The sequence below is a fragment of the Quercus robur genome, chromosome 4, assembly GCF_932294415.1.
Source record: "Quercus robur chromosome 4, dhQueRobu3.1, whole genome shotgun sequence".
Classification (NCBI taxonomy): domain Eukaryota; kingdom Viridiplantae; phylum Streptophyta; class Magnoliopsida; order Fagales; family Fagaceae; genus Quercus; species Quercus robur.
Genome location: NC_065537.1, coordinates 85,580,017 through 85,594,183, shown reverse-complemented (window position 1 = coordinate 85,594,183; position 14,167 = coordinate 85,580,017). Strand labels below are relative to the sequence as shown.

The 14,167-nt window shown below is 32.3% G+C and overlaps 2 protein-coding genes across 2 annotated transcripts; both read right to left on the bottom strand.

Moving 5' to 3' along the window:
* Positions 1–4,563: 4,563 nt before the first annotated feature.
* LOC126722830 (hypothetical protein At1g04090-like) lies at positions 4,564–5,586 on the bottom strand. The gene has a single exon (XM_050425971.1). It carries the CDS (start codon positions 5,584–5,586, stop codon positions 4,564–4,566), a length of 1,023 nt encoding a protein of 340 aa, XP_050281928.1.
* A 6,045-nt stretch (positions 5,587–11,631) lies between these two features.
* On the bottom strand, positions 11,632–13,877 carry LOC126724581 (hypothetical protein At1g04090-like). The gene is made up of 2 exons (XM_050429062.1): positions 13,619–13,877; positions 11,632–13,275 (listed from the first exon to the last, which is right to left on the bottom strand). The coding sequence occupies exons 1-2, from the start codon at positions 13,803–13,805 to the stop codon at positions 11,741–11,743; spliced, it is 1,722 nt and encodes a 573-aa protein (XP_050285019.1). The 5' UTR covers positions 13,806–13,877; the 3' UTR covers positions 11,632–11,740.
* Positions 13,878–14,167: the final 290 nt, after the last annotated feature.

Here is a 14,167-nt window from a genome sequence, read left to right as displayed (position 1 = left end):
TGTGACATCATTTTGTGATTTTTTTTCTTGTACTAATAAGGAAGTTTTTTTTTAATTTTTTTTTTTTTTTTAAATTTTAAAGAATACCGAGTATTTTTCTCCTTGCATCCATACTTTAATTGCATCTGTAAAGGGTATTATTGCTTTTTCTGAAAAAACAACAGTTTCCATAAGCCAAAGTGTTGGTTAATCATCATCAATATGTCCGTAAAGACAACTATTTGTGATTATTGCTTATGAACAAAATTTACTGGCATCCAAAGTGGATCAAGTCTTAATAAGAAGAAAAGTATGTCCAAACTATTATTGCTTGACAAAGACTTTTTTCTTTCTTGGTTTCTTCAAAAAAAAAAAAAGACTAAGATTTTTTTTGTTTTTTTTGGTTGTAATACTCTTTATTAAAAATAATAATTAAAAAGAAAACCCTCAATCGATCAGAATTCCAAAAGCTAGAATTTGCCACCTAAAATACCTTAAATGGCATTTCCTTATCTTGTAAGAGCAAGGTGACGGGTGAGGTTATGAGTTCAAAACTCACTATGTGTGTGATTTATTTAAAATGTTTTTTCACAATTTATGTGTCAATTTTTATAATTGACATTTAACATAATATCACTTTTACGTAGGTTAATCACTAACACAATTTGTATTTTACACCAAATCACTACATATCAATTAATAGTTTTAGTGGGTTCTAAGTTAACTTAACGGGTAAAGTCCTTAATGGTTGAATAAAAGATCTAAGGTTCAATCTCCGCCTACACCAAAAACTGATTGGTGTCTTAGTCTGATGATAAAGAATTATTATTAGGAGCGAACATCATAGGTTAAAAATATCTCAATAATAATAATAATAATGATAATAATATTTGTAAAAAAAATGTCTAAACTTATTAAATAAATGTCAAAATGCATAAATACTTCAAAGGGTTTGGGTCTGTTGCAAACTAAATTGATTCTATATCTCCATGAGGTGTCTATTTTCACGTGTCTATCAAATAACACCAGAAACAAGAGATATATGATTTAGCCTTGTGCTGGATGATGTCTATATCTTATGAGGGACATCATCATGGATCTTGAATCTTTCCATTATTAGCAAAGTTGGGATTTGAATCTTTCTCTTCGTTGTAATTATCGAATGGATTTAGTTAATGGGTGCTCTTAACCCATTTGTTAATGGATCATTTTAGAAAAGTTTTAATATTATTTTCATGGGAAATATCAAAAGCCGTCAAAAAAGTTAGTTACTTTTTATTTTCCAATAAAAATTTCTAAAAATATTTTCTAAGTAAATGCTTTAGGGCATCCATTAGCTTTTCCTTATTATTTATTATCACAACTTGTTTTCCTTTATTAGCAAAGTTGGGATTTGAATCTTCCTCCTCATTATAATTATGGAATGGATCTGGTTAACGGGTACTCTTAGCCTATTTGTTAATAGATCATTTTAGGAAAGTTTTAATTCTATTTTAATGGAAAATATAAAAAGCTGGCAAAAATGTTAGTTACTTTTTCTTTTCTTTATTCTATAATTTTTTTTTTAAAAAAAAATATCCTAACTCAATGGCTTTAAAGCATCAATTAACTTTTTCTTTATCGAATTATGAAAAAATCAGTACTGCCGTGAGAAACACAAATTCCATAATTTATAAACAATGAACAAAATGAGTTAAAATAAATCAGAAGTATCTTATAGAGTTAAGAAAAAATTGATAAACTCGTGAAAATGCATACATTGTGAGGAAAGGATGTAGTTTAGTTACATTATGCAAAATAATATGTGTTCCACAGAAAACAAAAATTTTATATATATTCTAGATATTTGTTGAAAAGATACCTTTGAAAGGGGTGTACTTTAAAAAGTATCAAATATTTAATGATTAATTGGAATGTAAATTAAAAAAATACATTCGTTTTCGTTATATATATGTAGTACATGTGCTCGGAAATAATTGTTTGTATATTTTGTGATATATTCATATATTATGAATAATATATGAAATGTTGGGCTACATGAATGACATTGAAACGCTATGGTTGTGAGCATGAAAAAAAGGTTGCAGTGCTTGTGCGACAGAAAATTCCTAAAGTCTGGTGAATCAATTGGCTATTGTGATGATAACATAAAATTTATACAAATAAATCTTAGTTGGGAGATTGTTCCTGGTTTTAATTTGAGTCTATTACTAATATCAATTTTTTCCTCAACAATAATAGTCTGTTAGCTAGGATTTATTGTAAAAATGTTGTGGCTGTAGAAATTTTTTTCCCCTTCTAACTTCAACTTTTGGTATTCCGATCCATTAAGGATTTTTTTTAAAAAGATTTTTTTGTGTGTTAATAAAGAGTAATTCATTGAGGAAAAAAAAAAAAAAACCCTTCTCATTAAGATTTCAGCAACTTTTTATGCCAATTTAATGACTAAACAAAGCTTTAGTCACAAAGAAATTGCTTAAGTGTTTTATATATATATATATATATATATATTTAAACAAATTTGCTTTACAGATACAATTAAAGTCTAGATTTGGCTTGAGTCCAATGTCTCTAATAACACATTTAGACCCGTAATGATAGCAACACGTAATCCAACGTGGACATGTGTCATCATTTCAATGAGTCTAGTACACCAGAAGATTGGATCCAATCTTTGCCACTATAAAAATATAGATATGATTAACCAACTCTTATGGTTTTTATTTTTTTATTTTTTTATTTTTTATTATTTATTAACAATTTAACACATCACATAATGAAAACAAAAGAAGGTTGAGGGCTGGGGTGGATCTAGGATTTTAAACTAGGGGGGTCGAAGTATATGAAGTAAAAAAAATCCAAATAGGTATCCATATAGTACTAACAAACTATCAATTAAGATCAGTACAAAAAATCATTGTTTCTTAATACATTAAGATGCAATTATTTACCAACAAAGACAAAAAAAAGTACAAAATAATATTGTTTCTTAAAAGCATCAACTATTGCAAAAAATATATATATTTTCACAAACCAAAACTTAATTTTGCTACTTTAATATAGCATTTGAAATATCTTGTACAGTAGTATTTTTGGTATTTGGTGTTCTAAATACTAAATATTTTACATTTAGAACTCCTAATGCTAGTGCTCTAAAACTGGGCTGACTGAGATTTTTTATTTTTTTTATTTAAAATTTTCTTTTTGTTAAGTTTTTGAGTTGGGTAGTTGTTAGTTGGGTTAGGCTAATTAAAAGAGAGGGAGTCTAAGTTTTTGGAAGAGAGAGGCATAACTCTAAGAAAAAAAAAAAAAAAATATATATATATATATATATATATAATCATTAAAAAAAAAATCTTTGGGCTAGGGGGTCCAAATTATTATTTTTTTTCTTTGAGCCGGGGGGGGGGGGGGGGGGGGGGGGTGGTGGTGGGGGGGCCCAGGCCGCTTTGGCACCCCTTGTGGGTTCGTCCCTAGTTGAGGGCCTGTACCATCTTGCACAGCCATGTGGTCTTCACGTGTAATTGGTTTTGCGATCTCACACACAGTCATGCAATTACTTAATACTATGATCATGGATGGATTTAAGATTTTAAGCTAGCAAGGGTTGGAGTATTAAAAAAAAAGAACTTCAAATAGATATCTATATAGTATTAAAAAATTATAAATACACAAAATCGTTGTTTCTAAATATATTAAGATGCAATCATATATCAATAAAGACAAAAACAAAATAATATATATATATATATATATATATATTAGTACTAGATTGGCTAGGATTTTGTTTTTTTTTGAAGTTAGAGCATTCACAATGGTGGTGCTAAAATTTTTAGCTTTTAGTACCTTAAAAGCTATTTTATCTATTTTATTACCTCACTTTATAATACACCTAATATCAAATGTTCTATTTTTTTTTTATCACTTCATTTAAAATAATATAAACAAATTATTAAAATAATAAGGAAGAGCGAGAATTTGAATTTTTTTAATTGAAGTAAGAGATATAATCTTAATAAAATATTGTATTTTATTTTTAACAAATTGCTACAGTCAACTGATATTTATATCAGTTTATTGTAGTCGCAAAAAATTTAGCTCTAATTTCACCGATAACACATGATTTTGTTGTTCTTTGATAGTAAAATAGTTTTTTTTTTTTTTTTGCTAAAATACAATCACCATTGTAATTTTTTTTTTTTTTTTGGGTTAAGTTTTTGTGTTGGATAGTTACTATTTGAGTTAGGCTAGCTAGATTGACTGGGGAGAAGAAGTGTCAAACTACAAAAATGAAATATAAAATAACTATAAAAAAAAAAAAATAAACCCAGGTGGAAGCCCGTCTCATTAATAAGTAATACAACGGTTTTTATTTTATAAATTTTTTAAGAATCAATACAACAGTTTGCTCACTGATACAAAAACAATATATATATTCTAAATGGCTAATGTTTATAACTAAACTCTAACTTTTAGCAAAAAAAAAAAAAAAAAAACTAAACTCTTACATAATACATCGTATGCCATTTTTTTCTTGTTGGCACAACTGTCGCCAAAAATAAAAGCAATAACAAAAATAAACCATCAAATTTCATCTCCATCCCAACTAACCTTGGCTTTGATCGATGAGGGGCCTTCCTCCTCCAGTATTTCCCTTGGTAATTTGTAGAAAAGTTTCCTGGAACGACCTCTAAGAGGCTTAGGAATTACTTTCAAAACCTCATCAATCTCATCCTCAAGAATATGATTAACTGTTGGACCCCATTTTCTAAGATAGTTTAGCCAAGGTGGCTCAACAACTGCTGAGCCCAAATACTCAGCTGCCACCAATGTATAACTTGCTCCAGTATCCAAGTACAAATCAGCCTTTTCACAATCATTCCTCTGTCCAGTTCCATCGCGCCCGTCCAAAACAAGTCCAGGCTTTGAATAAAATGCATGTCCATACCTTGATGCATACACAGCAGCCTTGTTACCTTCTTGAAACTCAAGATCAGTAGCATCCAACCATGTACCACCTTTATGTTGAGAAAAATAGATACTTTGTAGCTCTCCATTGAAATTGTTGACTCTCAAGGTCACATGCTCCCAATCACCAATATGTTCACCTATGTGCGGAAGTTGATAATCGATCAGTCCAAATCTTATCTTGGCAGGGCCATTAAATGGATAATAGATCCATATAGCTATGTCAGTGAATGTAGCACCAAACATGGGCTTTACATGCATATAAACCAGAGCTATTGCTAAATCTCCTCTCTCGACCCTGTCTCTAGCATCAAAGTCATCTGGTTCGTTCAACCAATAGGCACCATCATCTGAACCACCTTGAGGAAGGTTTGAGCCGTTGGGTGTAATTGGAACAGGATTTCCCTCGTCCCCTCTCTTATGTAATAGTCCCCCATTCTCAGAAAACCACTCCACTGAAGCTGGCAAGTATTTTTCATCAGGATAAAAGTACACCCATGGAGAGTAGGCTTTAATTATTGGCTCAATTTGTTCTAGAGTAGGCATAGAAGATAAATCAGAATTGGTATTCTTCAAGCAAGCTTTATCAGTCATAACCCCACCAACTTGGGCTACAAATGAACCCAAATGAACTCCCATAGCTTGGGTCCCTCTAGTGCTGGGCCTTGTAGTATAAAAATTGATACCTTCAGCACCCCAAATCCAGTTGAAATGCTCGCATTGCTCAGTGAGCACAGCTTTTAACACAACTTATTTTATCTAGGGATGGCTTTTGAGTTGTGTTTGTGACAACAAGCCCTAAGGCTTTGTAACCATCTGGGCATTTTGGCCACCAGATTTAGCCAAACCCATCTTGATCGATATCTGATGAATACATGCTGCTCCACACATAATTGTAATCCACTGGAGCCTTTACATTTCCACGTTAGTACCTATCAAAGACTAGGACAGATCGTCCAGTGAAGGGCTTGTTGTTGGGTTGGCTATAGTAACCTAGCACCTTGTATCCTTGTGTTGTATCATCAGTTGTTGAGGGTTCAAAGAATGTTGCTCCAAGGTTGTCTGGACCACCTGAGCGAGTCCTCCAAACTACTTCAAAATTTGTTGCTTCTGACACTGTTAAATCTCCCAGACTCAAAAACCTAGTTGCAAATCCTGTTCCTGTTGTAACATAGAACACCAAAAAAATTAATAAAAATTACACATGTTGCTCACACTTACTAAAACATTGACATCTTTAACCGTTCTCACAATTTCAAGACTAAGGGTGTGTTTAGATACTGCTTATTGCTGAAAACTAAAAATTGAAAATACCGTAACAAAATAATTTTTAAATGTGTGAATAGTGCCGTGAGACCCAATTTTGAAGTTGTTTTAAAGGAAAAAGGTACTTATGGGTTCCAAAAAAAGGAATATAGGGTCAGACTTATTACACACTAGCATGTGTTTACATGCAAGTGTTAAATAATGCATTTAAATCGTGAGTTTAATTTTGAAACAGTGAGTTAGACTTACAATTTTAGTGTGTAATAAACACAGCCTTAAAGAATATACAATACCAATCAAATTTTAGTCTCAAAATTTTGAAAATGGTTAACGGAATAATAATAATAATAATAATAATAATAATAATAATAATAAACGATGATGATGAAAATTAACAATAATATAATAAGTGTCTGTTTAGGATCTGCTTATTTTGTTGAAATTGAAAACTTTTTGCTGAAAGTACTATTGATAAAGGTAAAAGTTAGCTGAAATAGTACAGTAAAACTCATGAATAGTATCAAAAAGTGTAGTGGAAGCCATGAATAGTCGAATAAATAAGCTGAATAATAAAATAAGTTGGCAAAAATAATTCATGCCAGACACACACTAAAGATCATATTGAGAGATATATACCAGATGGCCAAATTGATAATGGAGCGGGTAGCTGGAAAACGGTTTCAACGGGCAATGGTGGATTTGCTTTAGGACATGGTGACATTCTACAAATAACACGAATACAATCTCCAGCTACCACAATATATAACCAATAATGTGATTACAAAAGAAGCAAATTTTGCTAAATTCTTTGGGAATAAGAGGGCCATCTCAACTTCTTTTTTATTTTTTTTGATCAACTACTAGGTTTCTGTGCCATGGAAGAAAGATTGGGTTTGACTAAAAAATTCCCAAACTTTTTCTCAATTGCACTTTTGTTGGAGCCTTTCTTTTATAGTTTCCCTACGCCTATTTTTGATTACCTTTTTTAAGTACCTTTTTATTAACTACTTTTTTTTGGTATATTTATATTTTAATATGTGTGCTACTACATTCACAATATTTTCACAGCACTGCTATGAACCTAAGATTTTCACAACATTTTTCTATAATTGATAGCCACCTTAAAAAAGAGTTAGAAAACTATTCTTAACTTTTCTATTTAGGTTAGCCTGAGACAAAATAGAATTGATTTTCATAAAATTTTAGGAAAAAACAACATCTGAAAAAGTAACCCATATTTTAGAGGAGGTTGGCTACCGTATCTTTTTAGAATATCTTCCCCTAAATACTTTTACCCTTATAGCATATCATTTGCTCTTTTTTCGTTTAGCTAAATAAATGCTAAACACATATTTGACAACTTGTTTTCCTTTAATAGGAGGGTTGGGGTATGAATATTCCTCCCACATTATAAAGGAGAATTGGTATTTGAATATTCACCCCTCATTGTTGTAATTATCAACCATTCAAAAATGGGAAATGCTAATGAATGCTCTTAGGGTAATGGTTAATAATACATTTAAAGAAAGTTTTTATGGGAAAAGAAAAAAAAAGTAATTAATATTTTGACAGTTTTTTCCATTTCCCATAAAAGTGGTGTCAAAATTTTCCTAAAATGGATTGTTAACCATTGCCCTAAGAGCACTCGTTAACATAACAGTTTCACCCCTTATTGTTGTAATTATCAACCATTCAAAAATAGGAAATGCTAACGGATGCTCTTAGGGCAATGATTAATAATACATTTAAAGAAAGTTTTTATGGGAAAAGAAAAAAAAAGTAATTAATGTTTTGACAGTTTTTTCCATTTCCTATAAAAGTGGTGTCAAAACTTTCCTAAAATGGATTGTTAACCATTGCCCTAAGAGCATTCGTTAACATGACCCTTAAAAAATTAGTCTCATCACAAATACAATTCATAAGTTATGAACAATAAATAAAATGAGCCAAAATAAGTCCAAAGCATTTATGGATTGAAAAGAAATTGATAAACACATGAAAATTTGCATTGTGAATAGTTTTGTTACATTATGCAAAATAACATGTGATTCACATACTAACACAAATTTTATATATATATTCTAGATATTTGTTAACAACTACATTTTAAGGGTGCAATTTAAAATGTATGAACTATCAAGTATGTAATTATTAATTGTAATATTGGAATGTGCATTAAAATATACACTCGATACATGAGCAAGACTTAGGTACAATACTTAGATGCTGTTCCTTAGATATCCCTCTTAAGATTCTGCTATGTGGATTTTTTCTCATGAGATGTAAGTGTATTTTTTAGTTAAGTAGCCACATGACTGAATCTTAAGAGGGGAATCTAAGGAACAACACATAAGGTACTGTATCTAAGTTTTGTCCTCGTTATATATATATAGTATGTGTACATGTAAATAATTGTGTAAATTTTGTGATATATTATAAAAAATATATGAAATGTTGGACTACATGATATCATAATGTTGTGGTCATCCCATAGATACTTAAACAACCTGGCAAGGTAAAACATCTAAATTTTTGTGCCTTTTCTAAGATGTGTTCAATTCATTAGTCATTCAATCAAAGAAGCGAAGATTACTTGAATTTGAAGGACGCCCTATTGTAGGGTGCATGTCTTGCAATTTTGAGTGCTTCTTTTGCTCAGTGAGATCAAAACATTTCAGTGTCAAATTGAGAGTCTGTTTGGGAACAGTTTATTTAGCTAAAATTGAAATTTTTTTGCTGAAAGTGTAAAAAGAAAAAAGGTTAAAAGTTAGCTGAATGGCATTATGTAACTTATGAATAGTACCAAAAAGTACAATAGACCCATGAATAGTACCAAAAAGAAATTAAAAACTAAATAAGGTGAAACTTTCATTAGCTCTCAAATGGAGTCTGAATTTGTCGTTGTTATTGTTTTATAATATTATATTCTTCTAAAAAAAATGGTTAATAACTCTGTTTTTGAATAGTTAGAAATAAACATTGATGCTTCTATGAATAAACATTTACTCATGATATCAAATATATTTTATATGTTTAAGTAACTTCTTTTAATTAATTAAGTACGTTTTACTTATATTAATGATTTTTTTTTTTTGAATTAATTTGTTTTCAACCTCTTTATTTTGACCTTTCTTGGACCTTGAACTAAAATCCTAGATCCATCGTGGGTGCAACTGAACATTCTTATAGACCCACATAATAATTACCAAGAATGTATGGAAAGGCTTAAAATATAACATTTTTAATAATTTAGAGAGACCAAAAATGATTTTCATGCAAATTTTAGGGACAAAATGAATATTTTAGCCTTAAAAAATAATGAAGTGACATAAATACTCATTTTTAAATAAGTTTTTTTTACCACTTATTTCTCCACTTTTTTTTTTTTTTTTTGGAGAGAGAGTGTGAGTGAGAGAACAAATGAAACATGAGTATAGCTTATTTTTTTATGGAAGAATTATTGCAAATGAACTAGCAATAAGTATTAGAGTACAAGTGTGCATGTCATTTGTTAGAGATAAATTTGGGTTTGTAATATTTTATTATTGGCCCAAAAGGCCCAATTGTAGTGTAAAGCTCATCTATATATACCTAACACTAGATGTGCTAGTCTCTATATACCCTAATAGGATTCTCTATAATGTGTACTTCATCATATATCAAAATTTGTCGCTAATACGATGGATGTGATAGTCAATTTTTTAGTAAAGATTACAAAAAGAAGTTATGATATAAATTGCCCCATATATGTTTAACTAGTGGCAGAGCCATGATTTTAGGTGAGGTGGGACAAGATTAAAAGACAAATTTGAAAGTAAAATTAATCTGAAAAATGTTAATCAATAATAATAACATAATAATACACCACTATATGTTAAGATGTTAGTTCCCCCCTCCCCCCCTAACTTCTCAAATATTAGACTTTTATCCCTAAATATACCAAATATTTACGAAAGAAATATTGTTAGCTCCCCAAACTCTTCATATTTCTTATATGACACTGTTTTATACTTGTTATAATCTCCCCCCCCCCCCCCCCCCCCACCCATTCATAAAATCCTAATTCTGCTCCTGATTGTGAAATTGTTGTAAAAGTAGAATTTCTCCTATTTTTTCCCCTTCTAGCTTTTGGTATATTCTGATCCATTAAGGGTTTTTTTTTGGGTGTTATTAAAGATTAATTCATTGAAAAAAAAAAAAAAAAAACCCTTTCGTCAAATTTTCATACCCATCAATGACCTCATAGTTTTGCTTTAAATGTTTTATTTATATAAACGTGCCTAGTAAACTAGAAGACTGAATTCAATCTTTGCCAATAGAAAAGTCAGATATGATTAACCAACTCTTTGGTTTTTTTATTCTTTATTAACAATTTAATACATCACATAATGAAAGCAAAAGAAGGCTACGGGCCTGTAACGGCTTGCAAACTCATGTGTTTTTCACATGTCCCATTCAAAATTGGTTCTACGATGTCTCACACTTTATTATATAATTGATATATAAGATAAATTATGCAATGTTGACACTTGAATATTCTCTTAAAGGCTTCATCTCATTTATATACAAATGTTTATGTCCGGAACTGGATGTAGTGTGGGCAGATCAAAGTATGTGGAAATTCCGGTATGAAGTGGGCTTTGTCACTGTCAAGGAGCTGCTGCTATGGATGATTGATGAAGGGAAATCTCTGGAACTGCTAGCATTTACGGCATGGGGAGTATGGAATCAGAGGAATAAGGCAAGGTTACAGTTGCAGCCAAGCCCGCTCCATCAGATTGCTGCTAAGGCACGGACCAGTCTGGTGCAATACCGAACTGACCTGCAAGTTTCAGAGATCCAAGGGGAGTGCAACGGCAGGGGAGGAAATAGTTGGACGGCACCACCAAACGGTTTTGTAAAGATTAACTTTGATGGAGCAAAAGCTGAATCCTCAAGAATGTCTGGCGTGGGAGTGGTGATTCGAGACTCGGAGGGTGCTGTTTTGGCGTCCTGTGCAGCGAAAGTAATCCAACAGTACACGGCTGAGGACTTGGAAGCTTTGGCTGCATTGAAGGCTCTGTCCTTTGCACATGAACTGGGCTTCCAGAATATTATCCTTGAAGGTGATGCGCTGAATTTAATTCAAGCGTTGAAGGCACAAGAACAGAATTTACTGCCGTGCGGTCTGCTGGTTGAAGATGTGAAAGAGTATGGAAACAAATTTAGAAGATTATTGTATTCTCATGTTATGAGAAATGGCAATAGTGTAGCTCATAATCTGGCCAAATATGCTTTACGCATTCCAGATTTTCAAGTTTGGATGGAGGATGTTCCATCCCATATTAATCAGTTTTTACAGTTGGATGTAACTCATTTTCGTTAATGAAATTCATAAGTTCTTTCTCAAAAAAAAAAAAAAAAACTTACATCGTTTGCCATTATTTTATTTATTGGCCAACTGTTGAAAAAAAAAAGTGCTAGCATTTAATTTATTGGCCCTACAGTTGCATAAAAAGAAAAAATGAAAGTCAACAAATATAGACTATCAAATTTCATCTCCATACCAACTGCTTTTGGTCTTGATCGATGTGGGCCCTTCCTCCTCCAGTATTTTAATTGGTAATTTGTAGAAAACTCTCTTGAAAGGACCTCTAAGAAACTTAGGTAGTCTTTTCATAATCTTATCAAACTCATCCTCAATATAAATAGCAGCTCGTGGACCCCATTTTCTGCTATAGTTGATCCAAGGTGGCTCAACAACTGCTGTGCCCAAATACTCGGCTGACAGTAGTGTATAAAAAAATCCAGTATCCAAGTACAAATCAGCCTTTTCACAATCGTTCCTTAATCCAATTCCATCACTCCCATCCAAAACAAGTCCAGGCTTTGAATAAAATGCATGTCCATGCTTTGATGCATACACAGCAGCCTTGTTACGATCTTGAAACTCGATATCTGTAGCATCCACCCATGTACCCCCACTATGTTCAGACAAATAGATCCTTTGTAGCTCTCCATTGAAATTGTTGACTCTCAAGGTCACATGCTCCCAATTACCAGTATGTTCACCTAGGTGATCGGCTTTAATATTAAAAATTCTGAACTTTATCGTGGCAGGGCCATTAAATGGATAATACATCCATATAACTATGTCAGTGAATGTAGCACCAAACATGGGCTTTACATGCACATAAACCTTAGCTTTTGCTAAATCTCCTCTCTCAAGCTTGTCTCTGGCGTCTGAGTCAGGTGGTAAATCCAACCAATAGGCATTATCATCTGAACCACCTTGAGGAAGGTTTGAGCCGTCGGGCAAAATTGTAACAGGATTTGCCTCGTCCCCTTTCTTATATAATAGTCCTCCATTCTCAAAAAACCATTCCACTGTAGCCGGCCGGTATTTTTCATCAGGATGAAAGAACACCCATGGAGCGTAGGCATCAATTAATGGCTTAAGTTGGTCAAGAGTAGGCATAGCAGATAAATCAGATTTGGTATTCTTCAAGCAAGCTATGTCAGACATAACCCCACCAACTTGGGCAACAAATGAACCCAAATGAACTCCCATTGATTGGGTCCCTCTATTGCTAGGCCTTGTAGTATAAACATTGAAACCTTCCGCACCCCAAATCCACTTGTAGTGCTCACATTGCTCTGTAAGCTCAGCTTTAACACACCTAATTTTATCTGGGGATGGCTTTTGAGTTGAGTTTGTGACAACGTGGCCTAAGGCTTTGTAACCATCTGGGCATTTTGGCAACCAGATAAAACCAATTCCATCTTGATCGATTTGGAATGACAAGCTGTTCCACAGATTAATGTAATCCACCGGAGCCTTTATATTTCCATTTAGGTCATCGTAGGCTACAACACTTCGTCCACTGAAACGCTTGTTGTTAGGTTGGCTATGGTAACCTAGCACAGCGTATCCTTGTGCTATATCAACTGTAGAAGGTTCAAAGAATGTTGCTCCAAGGTTGTCTGGACCACCCGAACGAGTCCTCCATACTACATCGAACTCTGTTGCTTCAGACACTCGTAAATCTCCCAGACTCATAGATGCAGTTGCAAATCCTGTTCCTGTAGTAGCATAGGACACCAAAACAATTTATAAAAAAATTACACATGTTGCCCACGCTTATCAAAAATTACACATCTTTAACTGTTCCAACAAATTTTGAGACCAAGACTTAATTACTATTTTTATGTACAATAGATAGCATTCCAACAAAATAAAAAGTAGGGTAAAATTTATTACACACTAGTGTGTATACTCGCAAGTGTTAACCTAAAACATTAAAATTGTGAGTTTAACTTGCTTTTTTAATTTTAGTCCAAAAATTTTGAAGTCGGTTAACGGAATCAATATTATAATAATAATGAAAATTAGCAATGACCTAATAAAGATCACATTGAGAGGTACCTGATGGCCAAATGGGTAATGAAGAGGGTAGCTGGAAAATAGTTTCAATAGGCAAGGGTGGATTTGTTTTAGTACATGGTGAAATTCTACAAATAACACGAATACAATCTCCTGCTACCAAAATAACAAATAAAGTGATAAGAAAAGAAGCAAATTTTGCTAAATTCATTGGGAATAAAAGGGCCATCTCAACTTCTTTTTTGTTTTTTTGAGCAACTGAGTTTCTGTGTCATGGAAGAAAGAATGGGTTTTAATAAATAATTCCAAACTTTGCCCCAATTTCACTATTGCTGCGGCCTTTTCTTTTATAGTACCTTTCGGCTATTTTTGTTTACCTTTTTTAGTACCTTTTATTCGTTTATCTATTTTAGTACTGTCTATATTTTTCCCTTTTAAAAAGGGTAGTACTACTAGGTCCACTATATTTTCTTAACACTATCACTTAAGATTTACCGAAAATAGGAGTCAATTTTATTTTCTTTTTTTTTTTTTTGAAAAATTATCTCATTCTCCTATATTTAATTGCAATCTTAAAAAATGCTTGAAAAA

What these genes read in the sequence shown, in the direction of transcription:
- LOC126724581 (XM_050429062.1), bottom strand. Translation starts at nt 13,805, where the DNA reads ATGGCCCTTTTATTCCCAATGAATTTAGCAAAATTTGCTTCTTTTCTT. An exon ending in ATTACCCATTTGGCCATCAG is followed by an intron (nt 13,276 to 13,618) that starts GTACCTCTCAAT and finishes ATGCTACTACAG; the next exon opens with GAACAGGATTTGCAACTGCA.
- LOC126722830 (XM_050425971.1), bottom strand. Translation starts at nt 5,586, where the DNA reads ATGGGAGTTCATTTGGGTTCATTTGTAGCCCAAGTTGGTGGGGTTATG.